General features: G+C 40.4%; 1 protein-coding gene across 1 annotated transcript in view; it reads left to right on the forward strand.

Moving 5' to 3' along the window:
• NCKAP5 (NCK associated protein 5) overlaps nt 1-20,229 on the forward strand; it is a 719,900-nt gene that overhangs the window by 584,559 nt on the left and 115,112 nt on the right. Inside the window, exons 7-8 of the mRNA XM_069474609.1 lie at nt 3,038-3,106; nt 13,802-13,840. Of these exons, the coding sequence (XP_069330710.1) occupies nt 3,038-3,106; nt 13,802-13,840 (108 nt within the window). The remainder of the gene's footprint in view (nt 1-3,037; nt 3,107-13,801; nt 13,841-20,229) is intronic.

The following is a 20,229-nucleotide window of genomic DNA, read 5'->3' on the forward strand; positions in this document are numbered from 1 at the left end:
CCTAACCGTCATCTGTTAAAGAGGCTAAAACAAGGGCAGAGACAGGGTAGCAGAAGCCAGTGTGGACGTGATAGGCTCTGATAACACAGGAAGAATGCACCTAAGAAAATGGTAGGAAAAAGGACAAAAAGAGGAAAAGGTGATTGTTGCATATGTAAAAGAGGGAGTCAAAGGACACGATTTTAACTAGACATTAACAAATGCGGGGAGACGGAAAAGGGGATAGTGACACTATTAAAGAACCACAAGAGGTGGACAGGAACAGGGCAGGAGAGGGAGGGCACTTCACTGAGAGTAGACCTTTTAGTATAGTTTGACTTTTGGAATCATGTTAATGTTTTACATATTCAAAAAAGTAAAATGAAGTCAAGAAGAGAGGAAATTAAATTTGAATATTATCAGAAAAAAATGAACTGAACTGAATTTCAAATGCATAACATAACCACACTAAGGGGAAGAACCAATCTAGTAGCTTTTGAACACAGTATTTTTACTATGTACCCTCCTTCTAAAGAAAAAATGAGAACAACTCCTGGTACTGTTTTTTGGTCATGTAACAATTTTGTACACATAGTGGGATTGAACAAAGCAGTAAATACAATGATGTTGGGAGCCTGTGTTCTCACTGTACAAACAAAGAAGTTGCAAATATGAAAAGAGGAAGGCAAGGATGAATTTGGTGGGGTGCGGGAGGGGTGTGGGGGTGAGTGTGTGTGTGTGCACACGTGCCTATGCGGGGCTGGAGGGGGGAGAGATCCTTCCAGTGAGAGTAACTAGAAACAGTGACTCCTCGGTAGCAATTAGCACATATTAAAACCCAGATCTTGGTTTCTAAATAGCATTTCCCAACTAAAAGGAAGGTAGGATTCCTTGGAGAAATGGCTGATTTCAATGATAGGGTGAGAAAAAGCAAGATGGGCCTGGAACATCTCCCTGTGCCAAGAAAGAAAGTGTTTTAAAATGACAGACACATGTCAGAAGGATACAGACACCACCAGCTTAAAAGAGCTCTCCTGCCCAAAGCTGGGGCAATTGCAGTTTGAACATGAAAATTAATATTGATAGTAATGACTCAGAACCCTGTAATATAAGAATCCCTATATGTATCCTGATAAATACATAGGAAAAGCACTTCCTTGTGATTGAATGTAAACTCATTGATGTAGGTAGAATAATGGAGTTAGAAATCACCATTTGTAACCCAGGTAATCATCAATTCAGGCAAGAATCATCAATGGTGGCTGAAATAGTTGGGTGAAAGTTTGATGAGCAATAGGGTATTTTCATAGTCTCAAAGTATCTCCCCACAAATTACTTATTAATTACAGAAGGAGAGACAGCAAGTTTTTGGGGGAGAGATGCGGCAGACCCCACCTTAACCAAATGATGAAGGTTACCATGCCCAGCAGCGGGACGAGTGTGCACCATGTGACTGGTACCGTGCACCAAGAAGGTCCCAGCTTTGCTGCTCTGCTGTTCCTGCCTGCACGAGGGAGCTTCAGATTAACCCAAATTAAAGGACATTCTACAAAATAATTGGCTTCTCCCCAGAAAGGAAAGGAACAAACAGGAGAAGAAGAAAATGAAAGCAGGGAAAGGGGAAGGGAAGAAGGAAATCAATAACATAAAAAGACAAAATAACAGATGAAAGGATATCGGATGAATGCAGTGCATGATCATGGATACAATTGTAGACTGGAAAAAACTGCTATAAAGGACATTACTGGGACAGTTGATGAAATTGGAATGAGGACTATAGATCAGATTGTGGTACTATATGAATGTTACATTTCCTAAAATAGACTATACTGCGGTTGTGTAAGAGAATGTCTTAGTTATTCAGAAATACACGTGGACGTATTTGGGGATAAAGGGCATCTTGTCTGCAGGTTACTCTTGAGGTTCAGGGCGACAATTTGAGTGGGAAGGAGAATGGCAGATGTGGCAAAATGTTAACAATTAGTGAATCTAAAGAGAGGGTATGTGGGAGTTCTTTATACTATTCTTGCAAATTGTAAGTTTAAAATTATTTCCAAATAAAAAGTTTAAAAACCTGAGGGGAGAAATTATGGGGGGGGAAAAAAAAACGTCGATCTTCGTACCACCTAAAAATCATACTGTACTTTTGAAAATACTGATTTGGAGCACGGTACTCCCACTTCCAAGTGTCAAGGGGAGTTACAGGGAAGGGGTAGGTGGAGCCACATGTGCTCGAGGGGTGCGGGTGTAGGTCCTTGGCACAGTGCTGGAAGGGGTGACCTTGCAGAGTTCAGGATTCAGACAGGGGCCCACAGTAGCTTCAGTGGAACCAGGCCAACAGATACCGAAGGAAGTTCCCAGGCCACCATTTCATGCTCCCTCTAAAACCTGCTGTGCTTACACTGATTGCTTTTATTTCCCCCTTGCTATTCAGCAGGGTAACCTAGTAACCACATTCAGCGTTCACATACCCACAGGGCTCTGAGGAGTATGAAAGCAGTAACTTTTAAAAAGGGGGAGTGGCGAGAGAGATACTTAGTATAGTTTAAGTCTTACATTTCTCATTATCTTCTTATGTTCGGAAGTCATTGATTAACAATGAAAATAACATATTTAGTTTGCATTTGGAATTGTGCTTTCAGGACTTTACCTGTGATATTTTTCTGTGGCCTAAACAAATACTAGGCTGTGAGACTGCGACACATCTTAATGAAGTGGATTAAGGCATTTCTTACATTTACATTTTCACAGAATGAAATAAACATTGTGATCTTTTTACAGAACATTCTCACATCAAGCCATGATTTGATTTCCTACCTGTTCAGAATATCAAGTTTTGGGTTTCTTTAAACTGTAATGTATTCTTGTGAGCAAGTTGGATAAGGCAGAAGTTATCCCTGAGATATTTATAATAGTACTTAGAACAAACTTGTCAAAGGTACTTCTAAAAGATTGTTTTGGATCCTGAGGAGATATATTTAGTAACTGTATTGAATAAGCTGTCAGGTAACACAACATTTCATTGATTTATTTGTGTTATTTTTGTATCTTGCTGCAGGCAGAGAACTCAGCCTTGGCTTTGGAAAATGAAAATCAAAGGGAACAGTATGAGAGATGTCTCGATGAGGTAAGAAGGATGGAGAGGCTCCTGTTCAGAGGCCGGACTAGTTAGGGTGCCCTTAATCAGATCTCAGTACACGCGTGTTACCAGCCTCCACAGAACATCAGAGCAAAGGGAAGTTGTCAACACGTGGCCATTAGTAAAGGATGGATCAGTGTGTGCGTACACGTGTCTGCATTCCCTCCCTAATTCCCTATACTGGCGTCTGTATGCTCCCTTTGGTTATTGTTTAATACTCTGGGGCCACAGTTGGGGTGAGTTTCACTGTATGATAAATGCCTTCTGTCCAGTAAGCGTGATCCCTATGGAGGAGATGAGAAAAGTCAAGTCAAGGCATGCCGCACCTCCAGGTGGACGCCATTTCTGAAAAAGCAAGTCCTTGATAGAGTGGTTGGGGACACTATTCACAGTTGGCAGCCAGAGGGAAAAAAACAGTATATTGAGGACACGCCAGGAAGAGAAAGGGAAGTGAGGAAGAAAATTTGAGCAGAATGGAAGAAGACAGGGCCACACACATGAGTAAACCCGATAAATATTATTTGATGATAATGAAGGATGAGGGCAAAGATGGTGGGCGTTTGAGAGTTTCTGGGAGGCGAGGGCAAAATTGGCATGTGTGCAGATCCCTCATCCTCCCCCCACAGCATCAGGGACCACACCAGCAATCCACGCTGTAGCTTCCTGCTGGAATTGGCCATGCACCTCCCTGACTTGTGCTCACCTGAGACCTGTCGGTGACCGGAGTCCTTATTTACATGAGATAACTCCTTTAGTCATCTGCCCAACACTCTAAAACTCAGTGTTCTGGAAGATTCCATTTCAGATATGTTACATTGTAGCTGATGCAAATTTTAGGGGGGGAAACAAAGAAAAACTGCATTTAATCCAGTTCTATTACTTTACCAGTGGGAGTTACCAACATATATTGTCTTTTTCTCCCTACTAACCATTAGGAAAACCTTTTCCAAAAAATTCCTCTTGATATTTCCTGCTCCCTCCATTCCTCTCTTCTCCCACACACTATCCCAGAGATTGATGGGGTAGACTATAAAGAACCCTGGCTCAAATCCCAGGTATGACACCAGTCCACCCCCTGATACCTCTCTCCAAACCAGAAGTAGTTTCTGTCTGAGTTTGGTGGTACTTGGTGCTGTCCCACACCAGTGGTTCTTAAAATATGATCCCCGTACCAGCGGCATCAGCCTCCCCTGGGACCTTGTTAGGAATGCAGATTCTCAGGCCCCAACCCAGACCCACAGAATCAGAGACTCTGGGGTGGTGCCCAGAGATCTGTGTGTCAACAAGCTCTCCAGGTGATGCAGATGCACCCGACAGTTTCAGCAACTGTCCACATAACACAGACCACTTTGTATTAGTTACTTACATGTGGTTGAAGAACTCTCAAAATATCCCCAGAAAAATTATCTACTTGTTTAATATTGGTTATTTTCATTGTTTAATATTCCCAGCCATATACATTGGTTACTCAAGCAAAATGGTGTTTGCAATTCTCTGCCCTGTCAGAACTTAAGAAGACCAGAAGGATCTTTATAATGTCCAAAGTTAAAAGAGTCACTAAAGTGAATCGACTCTGACATGGCTCAGAGTCTAGTGAGGCCAAGTTCAGCATCCCTCACCTCTGCTCCTCAGGCTCTTGGTGCAATCAAAGTTTAGAGCAAGAAAGACCAAATAGATCCAAGAATATTTAAAGAAACACACAGTGCCCTTGGGTCCTATGTATCGATCAACAGAGTTTCATGTTAACCTCCTGCACAGAAATTTCTGAGGAGACTTTATCGTATTCAGAAGTCAAATTTATGTGATTCATACTACAGAAAGTTCTTGTTTGTCACAGTTCTTCCACAGGTCCTCTCCTCCTTCAATCAAAAAGCTCACAACATTTCAGAGAAACTCATAGTCTATTTTCTGGGTGTGCCCCATGCTTGCATTCTGTAGGTTTACCAGAGTGTATGGGGCAAAATACAAGTTTTCACCCACAAAATCATTTTGTATAATGTTTCCACTGAAGACAGATATTTTAGAGGGAAAGTCCCTCTGTTCTTAATTGCAAAAATTAACTGTTGCCAAAGAGGTGACTTCCAGCAAAGAACCACCTCTGAGCAATACAAATGTTCTGTATTCATTAATACTGGCCCCTGATTACACATGCCAGTTGTTTTGTAACTAATTGCATGAGGGTAGACAATCCATTTCCATGCATTGTAAGAGAACACTCTCAGAGGGGTAGTTGAATGTAGTAATAATGCCAACTGGAAATTCTTTTCAAGGCATTTTATACTAATTAGACAAACTAACAAGGTTAGGCCTCATGTAGGTTATTTCCTTGCTAGTGGGTTTCATAAAACATACACGGGTGGATAAAATATCAATTTAAAATGTTCTTCAGGCAAGGCGCAGTGGCTCACACCTATAATCCTAGCACTCTGGGAGGCTGAGGTGGATGGATTGTTTGAGCTCAGGAGTTCGAGACCAGCCTGAGCAAGAGCGAGACCCCATCTCTACTAAAAAAAATACAAAGAAATTAGCTGGACAACTAAAAATATGTAGAAAAAATTAGCCGGGCATGATGGCATGTGCCTGTAGTCCCAGCTACTCGGGAGGCTGAGACAGAAGGACTGCTTGAGCCCAGGAGTTTGAAGTTGCTGTGAGCTAGGCTGACACCACGGCACTCTAGCCTGGGCAACAGAGTGAGACTCTGTCTCAAAAAAAAAAAAAAAAAAAAAAAAAAAATTCAATCCTTTTTGCACCCATAGTTATTTTCTGGGAAATGGAGAACATATTGAGGATATGGGGAAAATACTTTGGAGTCTGAAATTCCCCATGTGTGTTCTAATAAAAGGATGTGTTTGTTCAGAAGGAAACAGATCCACATCCCTAGATACACACAGACACACACACCCCCCCATGACTTGCTAGGCGTGCACACACACAAGTACATGCGTACCCACATAAGTGCATACACAGTCTTCACCATCACCTCTGCTGCTTCCTAGCTCATCTCCTGGCCTTTCAGGTATAAAGGCAAAACCAAGGATTAATCTCATTTTCCCTTAGGAGTTTGAAGGTTTTTATGTTTGAATGTAGTTTCTTAGTCTAGCTGTTTTGACAGGCAGTTTACTAGCAAGTAGTGAATTTCTGTTTATTCACAGTATTGCCTTGGTCACAGTTCCTTTCAAACCAACTATACCTAAGTAAAGAAGTCTAATGACACATATAAAATCAGTAAAATAACATCTCAAACCACTGCATTGCATTTAGATGGATTCAGTGGTGTCTTATAACCCTTTCCTGGGTGTCAGCCTCACCCAGGCCTAGGAGCTCACGGTGCTCCCAGCCTGGCAGGAGAAGTGAGATGGATGGATAGTCGTAGAGTAATGAGATGAGAGAAATTCACAGACAAATAAGCTGCCCTGGGGACTTCAGGAACATGGAGTGCAGTCACCAGTGGGCAGGAGGAGCCGTGGGTGGGTGAGTAGAGAAGGGGCAGAGTTGGAAAGGGCATCTTCAGAAGAAGAAGCTGGAACACATGAGGTTTAAATCCCAAAAGGCAAGTAATTCTCATCCTTACCTGCTCGGTGGACTTACCTGGAGCCCTTTAACCACTGCTGGCTGAGTCACACCTCCGAGATTCCCACCTGATTCTGGTATAGGGTGGAGCCTGGGCATTCACGTTTTTTTTTTTAAAGTGCCCCAGGGGATTATAATACTCAACCAAGGTGAAGAACCACTGCAATTAGATTCTTTGAGTGCTGTGCTTTTAGAGAGCATTTTCAGAAATTTACAGTAGGAGGATGAAAGTTCTGTCCCCTAAGCTTAGATATAATGACAGAAGAACACAGACCCATGTAAAAATTTCGGCTTACTACAGATTCCTCAACAACGTCTGAGTTAATACAAAGCTACCAGCAAAAAAACTAAACCATATCCCAGGGTTTCTCAAATTGTGTTCCCGGGAGCCCTCTGCATCAGAAAGATGTGTGGTGATTGCTAAAAATGCACATTCTTAGACCTCACTCAGCACTTCCCAATCGGTATGCAGGGAGAGAAAACCGGCAATTTTCACAAACATTCCAGAGGGAGATTTTGCACACAAAGTTGGAGAAACCACCCTCCCCACCAGACCGTAAGAGCTGGGCCCAAGCCGCTGTCGTCAGTGAGGATGCCAGAGTTCTTCTCCAGCTTCCACACTTCAGCACACAAGGGCACGGAAAACTAGACCTTTGGATATAGTTCAGAAATAGAGAAAAACACCAGAATTTCATTTAAACCTAGGCTAAATAAAGGCAGAAGTAAGTTGTTAAGAACAGGTCTCATCTGTCCCCCTGACCCACATGCTACATACCTAGACTGGATTGTGGAATCATTACCAGGACATTCTTATATATATCCCACACCTGGGCGCTACGTAATCTTTAAAAATCAATGTCTTGATAGACATAGATGGAAATGAGCCTGACTGTCACTGTCACATGCTCCAAATGCTCATTTCATGAGATGGTCATGAAATTAACAGATAATCTACTCCCTCTTTTCTGCCCAGACTCTAACTACCTTAAAGTGGCAACTATTAGGTCATTAAATATGAAATGTACAATTTTGAACCAACAGTGTAGTTTATTACATCTCAAGCAAGATGCAGTACAGTTAATCAAAGTATGTGCCTAAACTATCAACACAGTTTTGCCATCTTAATGGTAGCTTGTTTATGCCAGCAGTAAAAAATCCTGGAGAGTGAATAGTGATGAAACACAAAAGGCGTTTTCCACAGCTTGTTGAGAATTGAATGTATTTCCTTGCAAGAAGTGGTCCAAAGCCTGGAAGAAGTGGTAGTCAGTTGGCACAAGGTCTGGTGAATACGGTGGATGACAGACAGTTTCCCCGTCCAGCTTCTGAGGTTTGAGCAGCATTGTTTGTGCAACATGTGGTTGAGCGTTGTCTGGCAAGAGGATTGACCTGTCTCTATTGACCAAACCTGGCTGCTTAATTGCAAGCATCCTCATCATTCATTCAGTTGGTTTCAGTAGACAGCTGCTGTAATCGACTGACCAGGTTTCATGAAAGCTGTAGTGGATAATACCAGTGCTGGACCACCCAACAGATATCATTAGCTTTTTCTGATAAATATTTGGTTTTGGACTGTGTTTCAGCACTTCATCTTTATCCAGCCATCGTGCCAAATGCTTGTGATTGTCAAAAAGAATCCACTCTTCATCACACATAACAATACAGTGTAGAAATGGTTTACCTTTATGTTGTGACAGCAAAGAAAGGCAAGCCTTGAGACAATTTCTCTTCTGATGCTCAGTTAATTCACGCAAAAACCATCTGTCAGCTTCTTGACCTTGCCGATTTGTTTCAAATGATCCAATGTTGTTAGATTAGTAACGTCAAATCTTGCTGCTAATTCATAGGTAGGTTGAGATGGATTCGCTTCCACTGCAGTTTTCAGCTCATCATTTTACACCTTGGTCTCAGGTCACTTGCGTAGCTCATTTTCCAGGTTAAAATCACCACAATGGAACTTCTCAAACTATAGACATACCGTGTGTTCATTAACTACATCCTTCCAAACACTTTGTTGGTATTTCAAGCTGTCTGCACTACATTGGTTCCATGAAGGAACTCATATTAAAAAATAACACCAGTTTTTGACTTATCCATGGTTTTATAAAAATTGCTCTTAAAAAAAAATTTGACAGATAATCACAAGCCAAAACATATATTTAAAAGACTGAGGATGTACCTTCACAATAAAAATAAAACAAGAAGTGTCAAAGTGAAATGTCAGAGATATCAACTGTCAAACTTAGCAAAATCAGACATTTCATAATTAATAGCCTAATACACTCTGTTGCCCATTATTTCTCCAGGACCCAGAAGATTCTTGGCCCATGCTAGGTGTTTTATCCATATATGTTGAGTGACTGAATGAATGAATGGAGAGTATCGGCAGGAAATTAATTTCTAAATTAGTTTTCCCCAAATTCCACATACATATTTAGATTAATTTCTTCAGTTATCTCTTCAGAGATGAACACTCATTTATTATGTGCCAACCCCAAAGATAATCCAAAGACTAAATCACCTTAAAAAATAGTATACCCACTTAAAAGATTCTGATTTGAATTAGAAGAGACCATGTGGGCTTTGGATTAGGAAGACCCGAGGTTCAAACCCTGTTACAGCCACCCTATTTCTGTGTTCTATGGGGCAGTGTGTTATTATTATTCCAGTTTCTTAGTTTCTGGTTTGTATCTTACAGGATTGTTTTGTAAGATAAATGAATAATATAGGCACTTAGTGACTTATATATATACATGTATATTATGTGTACATATACATATACCCCTTATTCCTTTACAAACAAAAGCCCTTATTCTTAAACCATTCTTTCTTAACTGCTCACTTAAAAATACTCTCGGAAGTTCGATCTGATTCGCATATAACATTTGTGGGGTGACTACTTTATATCAGGTGGCATTCTAGGTGGTTTTTCTGATTATGTCTGTCATCTCATGCATTTTTCACAACTTTAGAGGTCAACAGTTCTCTGTCTCATGGCTGAGAAGAGGCAGGTTGCGCTCCCTTCCAGTATGTGGCAGTGTACAAAATTAGTATAGCCAGTCTTTTAACCAAAGTCTTTCTTGTGATCTGGTCCAGTATTCCTCATGCTTCCCCGCAGCTGCCTCAGCACAATAAACCAAGCTCAGAAGTATAGAAAACTTCTCCAAAGCATATTTTCAAAAACACGTGCTCTTTGGACCAGGTTTTGAAGTTAACCTGCTGACATGACAGTTGCTTTGGGTGATGAAATAGCACCTGAAAGTATGGAAGCGAGACCCCCAGGCAGGAGGAGAAGCCTGTCAAAGATCTCTTTTGAGTTGTTCATTTCCCCCACCCATCAACCTGAAGCTCCCCGCCCTTGGCCATCTTCTCAAAGTGGTGGGAATTGGCTTCCTCTCCGAATAAGCTCCCCAGTGTGGCTTCTCATTCAATCTCAGGGATTGTTTTGAAATAAAATAACAGACAACTCCACAGCCTCAACTTTTCCTCCCTCTGCCCGCCACCTTCCAAGGGAGTAGAGTGGGGGAATCAAGACCCCTGGAAGTTTGGCAGGGAGGAAGAGTGGCCAGGTGTCAGAGGAGCTGGCTCATCTGAGAGAGTCCTTACTGGGAAAGAAGTAAGCAGCGTACTTGGGCCCTCTCCCAGGCATCTCTGTCTCACCTGCGGGCCTGCTCCATCTCCTGAGAGCCTGAGGGAGGGTGTGCAACAAGCCAGGCGCTTGAGGACTACCAGCTTCACTCAGTACAGCTCGAGTCCCTCTGGCCCAGCCCAGCTGCTATTTTTCCATTCTTCAGAGAGGAAAGCCGGCAGGTGACACTGGAAGTGATTTGTTCTCATTAGCTGAGCCTGCGGGTATGTGATTATTTGCAACTCAAGTGCTTAGGGTGTAATGCTGGGATGAGGGCAGAGGCACATTCCGGGCATCATCCTGCGAGTCAGTTAGAGGTTACAGGCACAAGTTCCAAACAACTGTTCTATTGATGCATCTGGGAAGTTAGCTGTTAAAAGTAATGACAAAACCTAGGACGCTGCCATTATAGACAGTACAGAGGAAAGCATTTGTACAACCTGCCTGCTCTTCTGCAAAGAACCTTTGAGTCCTCCTGGGTAATATAACCCTATGTCTGTAGGTAAAGAAATAATGCATTTGTGTATCTTTGTTCAATTTTCAGGTAAAGCAGACAGTTGTCCAAAGTACATGCCAGAAGGAACTGTGTCAGATGTAGAGTCTGTAAACCTATAGGGCCACTGCTTGGATTGCAGATATATAACTTATTTCCTCCTGTGGGCTGTTACAGTTAGGATATTAGTCTGTGTCTCCTGTTAAATCATGGATAGAGCTATTTTATGTGACTGCTGTTACACAGAATGGTTTAAGTGTGAGACCAGCTGGGAGAAAGAAAAGAAAATGTTGATATTGGGCAGTTTTGTGAGAAGGTAAATCAAATCCAAAGTTTGAGGTCCAAAAGAAGTAAATTATTTATGGTATGAATTAACTTGGGTTCATTGTTCCTGATTCAACCTGCATGAATAGTTCAATTCTTCTGTTATGTTTTATTTGCCAACAATAAAATAAGTGATATGTAGTGTGACTTTAAATTCATAGTGACTTATGAATTGGAATGAATGTTTAAAAGCTGAAAGATTTTCACAATTATGCTATTGGTCAGTTTGTGTGGGCTGAATAACAGTTACTGTTGTTGTGATCACTTATAAATAAAGTGATAAAGGAAAAATAAGATACCAGTTAATGAAAGTATGGTTTATTTTGGTCAATGATAGTTCTTGAGTATACTTGAACTTCACTGAAAAAATACCTAAGAATACTTTTTCTTCAAAACCATAGTTAGTTTCAGTGAAAGGCCTTTCTTTTTTACTTAATGTCAACAGTGTAAATTTGGAAAGACTTCTGATGGAAAAAAAAAAAAAAGTCCTCTTGTATATACAGTTTAACTAATCAATTATGGGCAATCTGATTCTAGTCATTTACTGCCAGTGGTGTGAATGCCTTCTAATCAAAAGTTGATGACAGCCTGTGTTTTAATTTTCTATGAGACTTATTGGTAGCCAACTGTCATTAAAGATGTGCTCTTTTGTCAATATTGAGTCAAGAAATAATTAAGCTCCGTGAAAACATTCTTACTATATAATCTGTTCCAGTATACTAGACAGGGAAACAAGTACAGTTTTGGCATCACCAAAAATAAATTTGTCACCATGGGAAAAGAGGGTGAACATGTGTCCCTCAGTCTTTGGTTGAATGAGAGAATTACCATGATGATTAGGCATTTATCGCACTGTGTTATAACTCTGTTCTCGCCAACCTGCTACCCATTATCACTCTTGGAAGTCAAGAACCAGGGCTCAGTCATCTAGCTTTGCAAGTGGATACTTAGAAAATTTATATTGAATAAATGAAGGAAGAAATAAATGAACCAGAAATGCCTTATATCTAGGATAGTTGGATATTCTGACTTGGTCTTTAATGCTATCAATTTCAGTTAACCCACTAAATGTTTACAGTTTATGTATTGGCTGAAAAATATTACGTACTTTACTTGTCCACCTTAATTTTATCAACATAAGCTATGTGGGTACATAACTTCAATGTTATGTTGAAGTTTACTAGGCAATTCTATGTCAAGTGTTTTGAAATCTGTAGATGAAATAGAAGTCTTAGCACAAATACATATAGAAATGATGAATGGTTACCTGGAGAAAATGCCAGATCCTTGAAATACCGGGGACATAGTATGGGTTTTACATGTACCCCTTAGCTGGGATTGTGTTATATGCCTATTCCTAAACCAATCACTGAAAAGGAATGGATTTGCCATGACTGGATTATATCTGGGCAGGCAGGAAGGGGACAGAGGGGATGAGTAAATTCACACCTAATTGGTGGGGTGCGTGCTTTCTGGGGGTTGGGCACACTTGTAGCTTTGACTTGAGTGGTGCAAAGGCAATTTATGTAATCAAAGCATTTGTGCCCCTGTACTATTCTGAAATAAAAAAAAAATAGTAAATTTTTTAAAAGAAACAAACCAGAACCAAAGACAAGGAAAAAAAAAAAAAAAAAGATTCACTGCCTTGGGCTGAGGAAGGACCCAGCTTGCCCTGCTGTCCCAAGCTGTCTGATACTTGAAGAAAATTAGGATTGTTAATATATTAGTAAGAATTATATTTGGTTGTATATTGGAAGAAACTCAAAATAATGGTGATTTTTATTTCTTAGAAGTTCTGTAGATAATACAGCTCTATGACATCATCAGGACAAGGCTTGTCCTATTTTTCTGCCCAGATACACTTGATATGTAACTTCCGTTGTCAAGGTAGCTGCTGAAGCTAAAGCCATTACTGTAATTTCATGTCCCAGACAGAAAAAGGAAAAAGAATGGTGAGGCCCCTTCTTCTTAAAGACTTCCTATAAATCCCAGAAAATAGTCTACTTCTATCTTATTGGCCAGAACTTTGTCACATGGGGACACTTAGCTACAAGAGAGGCTGGGAAATGTAGTTAAATGTTCCCAGCCAAAAGAAATTGGAGCTTGTTACTCAGGAAGAAGAAGAAAATGGATGTTGGAGTATACAGCTACCAGATTCTATTACAGGTAGCAGTGACCACAGGATGGCGTAAGTGAAGACACTGAGATTGAAAGCAGGGCACGTAGGACATAGTGACTTTAAGCAGTGAAATAGACAGCAAAGGAATGGAAGGACAGGCAAAGCACATTGTAAATCAGCAAAGTGTAGAAACTGTGTACAGATAATTAGGATTGTGTTTTGTACTATATCATTTTTTAGTCTTCTTGGAGTACTTTACATATGAAAGGATATTATTTTCCAAATATGGAAATGTGAAAGTCAAGGTATGAATGATCTTTCAAGCCTAACCATCTTAATTAGCAACAAGGTCACCTCTGGAAAAAGCAAAATATTACCGAGAAGGATAGGCTTATTATGAAAAGAATACAATCCTCTGGAAGTGGAGGAAAAAGGCAAATGAGATGCTAATTAGCTACAATAAGCTGTGGGAAACTTATGGGTTTCCCCTTAGAGTCTGTACATATAAAGTCTCATTATTATTAATGGCAACTTTTTTCTTTATTTTTTAAGGTAGCCAATCAAGTTGTTCAAGCTCTGCTCACTCAAAAGGTAGGTCACTTTCTGTCTTTGGTCTTTTCAGGGTACTCATATGACTAGATTAGGAACTCATGTTGTCAAACTCAGAAATTGTGATTTCATAGATGCAATATTTTTGTATATATTCACTTAGGTTAAAACTATGTGATTTTAGATGGCACATGAAGTAACATCAGTGATCAATAGAATCATAAAATTCAAATTCTTGATAAAATAATAGAAAGCATTGTATAGAGAAGATATTTCCATGTACCCAGAAGAAAAGCCAGCCTATCATTTTTATTTAGTAAATTACAAACTTTAAATAAGTTGATGGATTCTTCCAATTCCCATAAAATGAATATCCTCTTTGGGACAACATTAACAGAAGCCTAAAATTCATCAAGAGATCTTTGAGGTTAGGGAAGTGTTTAATTTCTCTGAGCTTTAGTTCCTCTTCTGCAAAGTGGGGACAACAATTCCCACCTCCCACGATTGCTGTGGTGATCCTTTGAGAGGAAGCATCTAGAGCAGTTCCCCTAGGAATCAGTTTGTGGTAATTATGAAATAAATGGTAACTACTGCACATGAAATTTCTGTACCTACTCCTCTGTTACACCCCTATTCTGCCTTCAGACAGCATAAGATCACATCTTGGGGGCACTCAGGGTAAATGCAGGTCATCATTTGCCCAAATTTGGCTTGTTTGGTAAATTTTACTGCATGTTTCCCATCTCTTGCCGTAATGTTTCTGAGAAGCTAAATTCTATTAATAGTTCCCTCGGATTTTGTTTATTTTGATTTCTTTCTCTGTAAAATGGAGACTCCTTTTCCAAAACGAATTCTTAGATCATGCAGAATATTCAGGAGGATGTGACTAATGAGAGCAAAATAATTTATTCCATTTTGACTTTCTTAATTGAAAATAATTTTATTAGAGATTGGCTGCTTCCCATGCAGATAAATAGATATTATCATTAATTTATACCATACAAGCATTGTGATAATATATTTGCTAGATTTTCTCCCCTACTACTTCTGTCAAAATGTCATGCGTCCTTCTGCAAATAATTTTAACTGCTTCATATTTTACACTAACATGACATAAAGAGATTTGAGTACACTTATGTGAGTTAGAATTAGGTTCCATCGTGAGTGACAGAGATCCAAAATGGGGGATTGCTTAAATAAGCTAAAATGTCAGTTCTTTCTCATATATAAATCAGCAATTAGACAGTACAGGACTGGTATGGTAGCTCTGTTCATAAAGCTTATAGAGTCCCTGGCTTCTATTTTGTTATTCCACGTAATGTGGTCCCCATTTCCAAGGTCACCTCATGGTCCACAATGATTGCTCTAGCTCTGGTCATCACATCCATATTCTGGTCATCACATCCATATTCCAGCCATCGGGAAGGAAAAAAGCTGAAGATTATGAAGAGAGTAAAACACATACACACCAGCTGTCTTTCAAAGGAGACTTCCCAAAGCTTTCATACATCCCTGCTTACAACTCCTGCAACAGACCTTTGTCACACAGCCACACCTAATGAAGCTAGCAAAGAAGTCTGTATTCTGGTGTGTGCCCAGCTGAAAATTGATTGTCATATTTCTGTGGAAGAAGGTGAGAAACAGAGATTGGAAGGCAACTTGCAATTTCTGCTGCAACATTTTTGAATGCCTTTTCTTTTTCAAAGGCTTTAATTTCTCACTTGTTTTCCTCCTGTTGGAAAGTCTGTGCTCATTTAATTACACATCTAAGGAATGAAGGGAGTGCAGTGCAGCTCTGTGTGCAACTATTGAAAGAATTCTCTTGCCTGTCTCTTTTAATGGTACCTCAGGAAAGAGACAAGGAAGCCGTCTGGTACAATAAAAAGGAAAACAGGACCCTTCAGGTCAGCCACAAAAAATAGCTACACAAATCCAAGTAATAACTAGTAAACAGATAAATCTACCTTGGTACAGTTAAGCAGTGAGACGCAGAAAGACGTGCTACCGTGAGATAGCATACCTCAGGGACACCAGGAGGCAGGAGGAGAAGCCGGGGGCTTTCGGAGATTCCAGAAGAATCATGTTCTGCAGAAATGCATGCCTTCCCATTTTTATAGGGACTGTAAAATTGCTACAAAAAGACTAAAATTTCTTTTTAATTAAGGGTACAATATAGGAAATAAAATGTATTCCAAATGCAGATGAGAAAACAAATTCTAAAGAGGAACATCAATGACACAGAGTAAAAACAGAAATCTTGAGTGATTTATTCAAGCAACAAAAAAGTCCTTGAGATGAAATTACAGGCATAACTGTGCAGTTTTAGAATATATCATTTGTTATGACACAAAAGCAAATCCTCCATGGCTTCAGCTCTTCACTGGGCAACTGAAAAAGCATTTCTCAGGACATATGAATCAGCCCAGACAGGCATCTGGGAGTAACAGAGTCTACCAATACTGATAGGAAAAAAAAAAAATATTTCCATAAACTTACCAGCTTTTGTTAAATGTACATACACTGTCCTAAGTCAAATAATTCAGTTTATCTCAAAAACTTGTAGATTCCCTTAAGAGAGCAGACTGTCCCCCTTTAGATCAATAATGCTAAAGTGACAATATTAAACCCAGCTCTCTTTATTTACGCCTCCAAATCATAGGTCCAGGTCTATAAGTGCAAGTGAAATCAGTAATCCAGGCTAAACGCATAGTTTTATCTGAAATATATTTTATCTTTATTAAGTTAGTTACACTTGCTGACAATTTAACTCTCCTAGGTTTTTCAGTGTTTTTTGTTCTGTTCTGTTTTGTTTGCCCCTCACACCAAACTGGGAAGGAAAGCATTTTCCCTGCAACTGTTTTTTCCATCTCAACAATCTCAGTCTTATCTACATGTTCTTTGGAATAACCAAACATTTATATGGTGTTTTTTCTTCACCTTCATGGAGTAAGGCTGGTATATGGTGGAGTCCAGCAGTGTAGCCATTCAGGTAAAAGCAGAAAACAATTTTATGGCTTGTAGCTGAAAGAACTCCAAACTGCTACATATTTCCCTTGTAGGAGGGGCAGTTGAACCATCTTTGTCCCCTTCGGTCACAATGTTCTATCTGTCATCTGATTTCTGAAGAAAGTTTATATTTACCAGGCACTTATAAGCAGTCAGACCGCCACATCCAGCACTTTAAATGCACTAAGTCATTTTGCTCTCACTGGAGCCCAGTAAGTTAGGACTAAGAAAATAATTTTCCCGTAAGTTCCAGTTGCTAGGCAGCCGCGGAGCCTGTGCTGTAACCTACGGCTGCTGCACTGCGAACCCCATGCTCTGACCCACCGCCCCATTCTGCCTCCACGATCCCATCCAGCACTTACTGTTTTCTCCACTGTAATTCAGTAGGACAGAGAGAGATGCCATGAACATCAACAGATGGATTGAAATCTGATGGTTAGATATGCTTGCAGGGAATAAAACAAAAGGGCAGGGTAGCCAAGGGACTTCTTAAAACTTCTGGAAGCATTGCTTGTCTTCTCTAGCAAGAAGAACATTCAGGTTCTGACATGTGTGGAGTAAAACCGACTCTAAATTTGGAGTCAAGCTTTCTCAGAATCAATCTTATTTGAACCCTGGAATTTCACAATTGCCAGGGAACTTAGAAGCATTTAACCCTGAGATCACCTAACGTTAGTAATGGGCTCAGTCCACCAAAATTTCATAAACTGTTTAGCCACCACCCAGATTAACAATGATTTAATCTAAAGGCCTTGAGAAGAGGAAGGCGTACAGTATACAGTTTGCCACAGGACTCGCCACTTCCTGTGCATTATCCCGATTCAGTCACACATTTATGGCACCTGGCTTGCCTCTTAGATATCTGATGTTAAAACTCTTGGTCAGTCTGAGACATGACGGCCTTTTCCAGAAATGGCTTTTATTTTTACAATAGTCTTAGCATTTATGGCAGAGATAAGCATGTATCAGTGAAAGCCACTGAGAAGGGATGTGACCAGAAGAGGCTGTTACACTTCAGGGAAAGCACAAGGTGCACCTGGCAAGCCATCCCACGAAGCAGCTCAGACATCGATCTCTTGAAAACCCCAGTTTGTACAGTGCTTCAGTTTACGGATGAAGAAACTGAGGCCTCATCAGAATAAACCACTTCTTCAAGGTCCTGTGGATAATGAGGACCAGAGCCCAGGCCCTCCAACCCCAAATCCGGTGTATTCCTATGACAGACAGTGCCTCTGAAATAGGCATACCACTATAATATCATTTTTATAGGCTAAAATCAGATTTAAATAGTTTTCACCAATACTCCCATGGTAATGTCAGTATATGTCCTGCTTCTAAGCAATCAGTACTTGCTTAAATTTACCTCAGCCTGGAGCTAATAATGGTTTTACTCTTAAGTGCATAAAGTAACTGAACTCCCATAGGTACTGTATAGCAGTGAGTCCAGAATCTTCTTCAGCCCAAGTACAGGTGAAACTTACCAGGTGTGCAGATCCTCCAGGGAGATTGTGGTTTGGGATCATTACGATGGCCAGGGACCTTTAGACCAGTGTGTCACTTTGCTCAGTGTATTTTGCTCTCACCTTTACCAATAATCCCTCAGTCTCTGCTTCTAAATGATAGTGATGTGCACATTGCAAGAAAACCAGGTCTGGCTATATTCTTGAACCTAACACTACTGTGATTTTTTTCAAATCATGAGATCAAATGTGGTCAAATCTTTGGCATTATTTCCCCATGATAAAATTATACATCATGCCCCGTTTTCCATATCAGAAGACATGACCCTGTACTTCCTGCGATGTCCTTTTCTTGAGGCCTCAGACCTACTAGGAAGGCACAGAAGAAGAAGAAACATCGTGAGAGAGGACGGATGGTCCAGGCCCTCCCTGGAGCTGTGGTCCCAGACGGTGGCACCTACACAGGGAGAGTTCTTCCGTTTCTAAAGCCTTGCTTGGGGACGCTATCTAACTCTTGCCTCTGTAACTGACAGGGTCAGAAGAGCTGCTCTTGTACCTACCCTAAATGTGTCATGTGCTCCTGTATGTTAGCGGGTTCCTGTCGTGAGCACAGAGGAAGCTAAGATAGTTGCTGCCCCCTCTGCCCAGTAACCACGGCAGTGGTCAAAGAAACAGTTGTTTCTCTCTCTCTCTGTCTGTCCACTCTGGTTGTGTTTATGTGTGTGCACAGGGGCACACAAGCATGGCTTTGATTACAGCACCTTGGGAAGCTAACTGTCTGGCATCAGTTACTCTCCACAGCTTGACGGAAGAGAATAAAGATATTAAAAACAATGCAAGCAATTCTTTTCTGTCTACAGAGTTCAGAGCAGCTCATTTCTGTTTGTCAGTGATTGTAAGACCAAGAATGTCACGTTCCTAAAGCCTCCCCTGTCCTCCTCTGCCACGTGCTGAGCTGGACAAGCCAACTGTGATGAACAGAGTTCTCAGGGTCGATAAATTGTGTTCCCGCTCTTGAACTTTTACCATGCCTTAAGTAATATTAATAGGAACAGCCATTGAAATCTGGGCACTTTTTATAAAAACTCTCCAGAGTATATTGATTTTTTTTCTTTCATTCTTTCTCTTTATTTTATTTTATTTATTTATTTTTATTACCCCTCTGAAGAACTTCCAGAGTTGTTCTCAGTTTCCTTTTCCTTTGCAAATCCACACTTGTACGCCTCTGTTTCTGTCTCCCCACCTTGCAAAGGAGAATGATGTGTTTTCCCACCCAATAGATACTATTAATATTTATCCACCTCACAGTCAAGTTTTATTAATTACTTAATTAGCAGTACTGAAAACAATTAGCATTTGGGAGCCAAGAGTGTTATATACATGCTAAGAACAAAAATTAGTGTGAGACAAAGACAGAAGTTGCATTCTAAATAAAGAAAACAAATTTAGCCTTTTAATTTGAGCAATGAGTAGGCCCTACAGTGGCCTCTGCCAAGAGGCGTGTGTGCCTACAGTATAGATGCACATCCCTGCTTCTACTCTCCTGCATCTTGTACCCATGTGCCTTACTCTGAACATGACGTTTGTAGGGACAAATCAGTTGAAAACATCCTATGCATAAGCTTTACCCATTTAATTTAAAAAGGTGAATAGAGTAAAAACTGTGCAGTGGGCCACACGTTGACCTGTTTCTTTGCCCTAATTAAATAGAATTAACAATAACCTACTGGATATAATCATGCATGCTCAAGTAACGCCTCAGAAGTCAGATCTCTCTAGCTTCACAGTCAGGTTGATAGGAGGTTATGGAACAGCCCACTCCCCTCTGTGACTGCTATTTAGACCCTGCCTGGGGGTCAGAACTGTTGACCAATGCTCTCTCTTGCCTGCAGAGCCTTAAGTAAAGCCAATAGCATCCCCATGTCAGAATACATAGATCTACAAACTAGAAGTGTTGGGAAATTT

This window comes from Eulemur rufifrons, chromosome 1 (genome assembly GCF_041146395.1).
Source record: "Eulemur rufifrons isolate Redbay chromosome 1, OSU_ERuf_1, whole genome shotgun sequence".
Classification (NCBI taxonomy): Eukaryota; Metazoa; Chordata; class Mammalia; order Primates; family Lemuridae; genus Eulemur; species Eulemur rufifrons.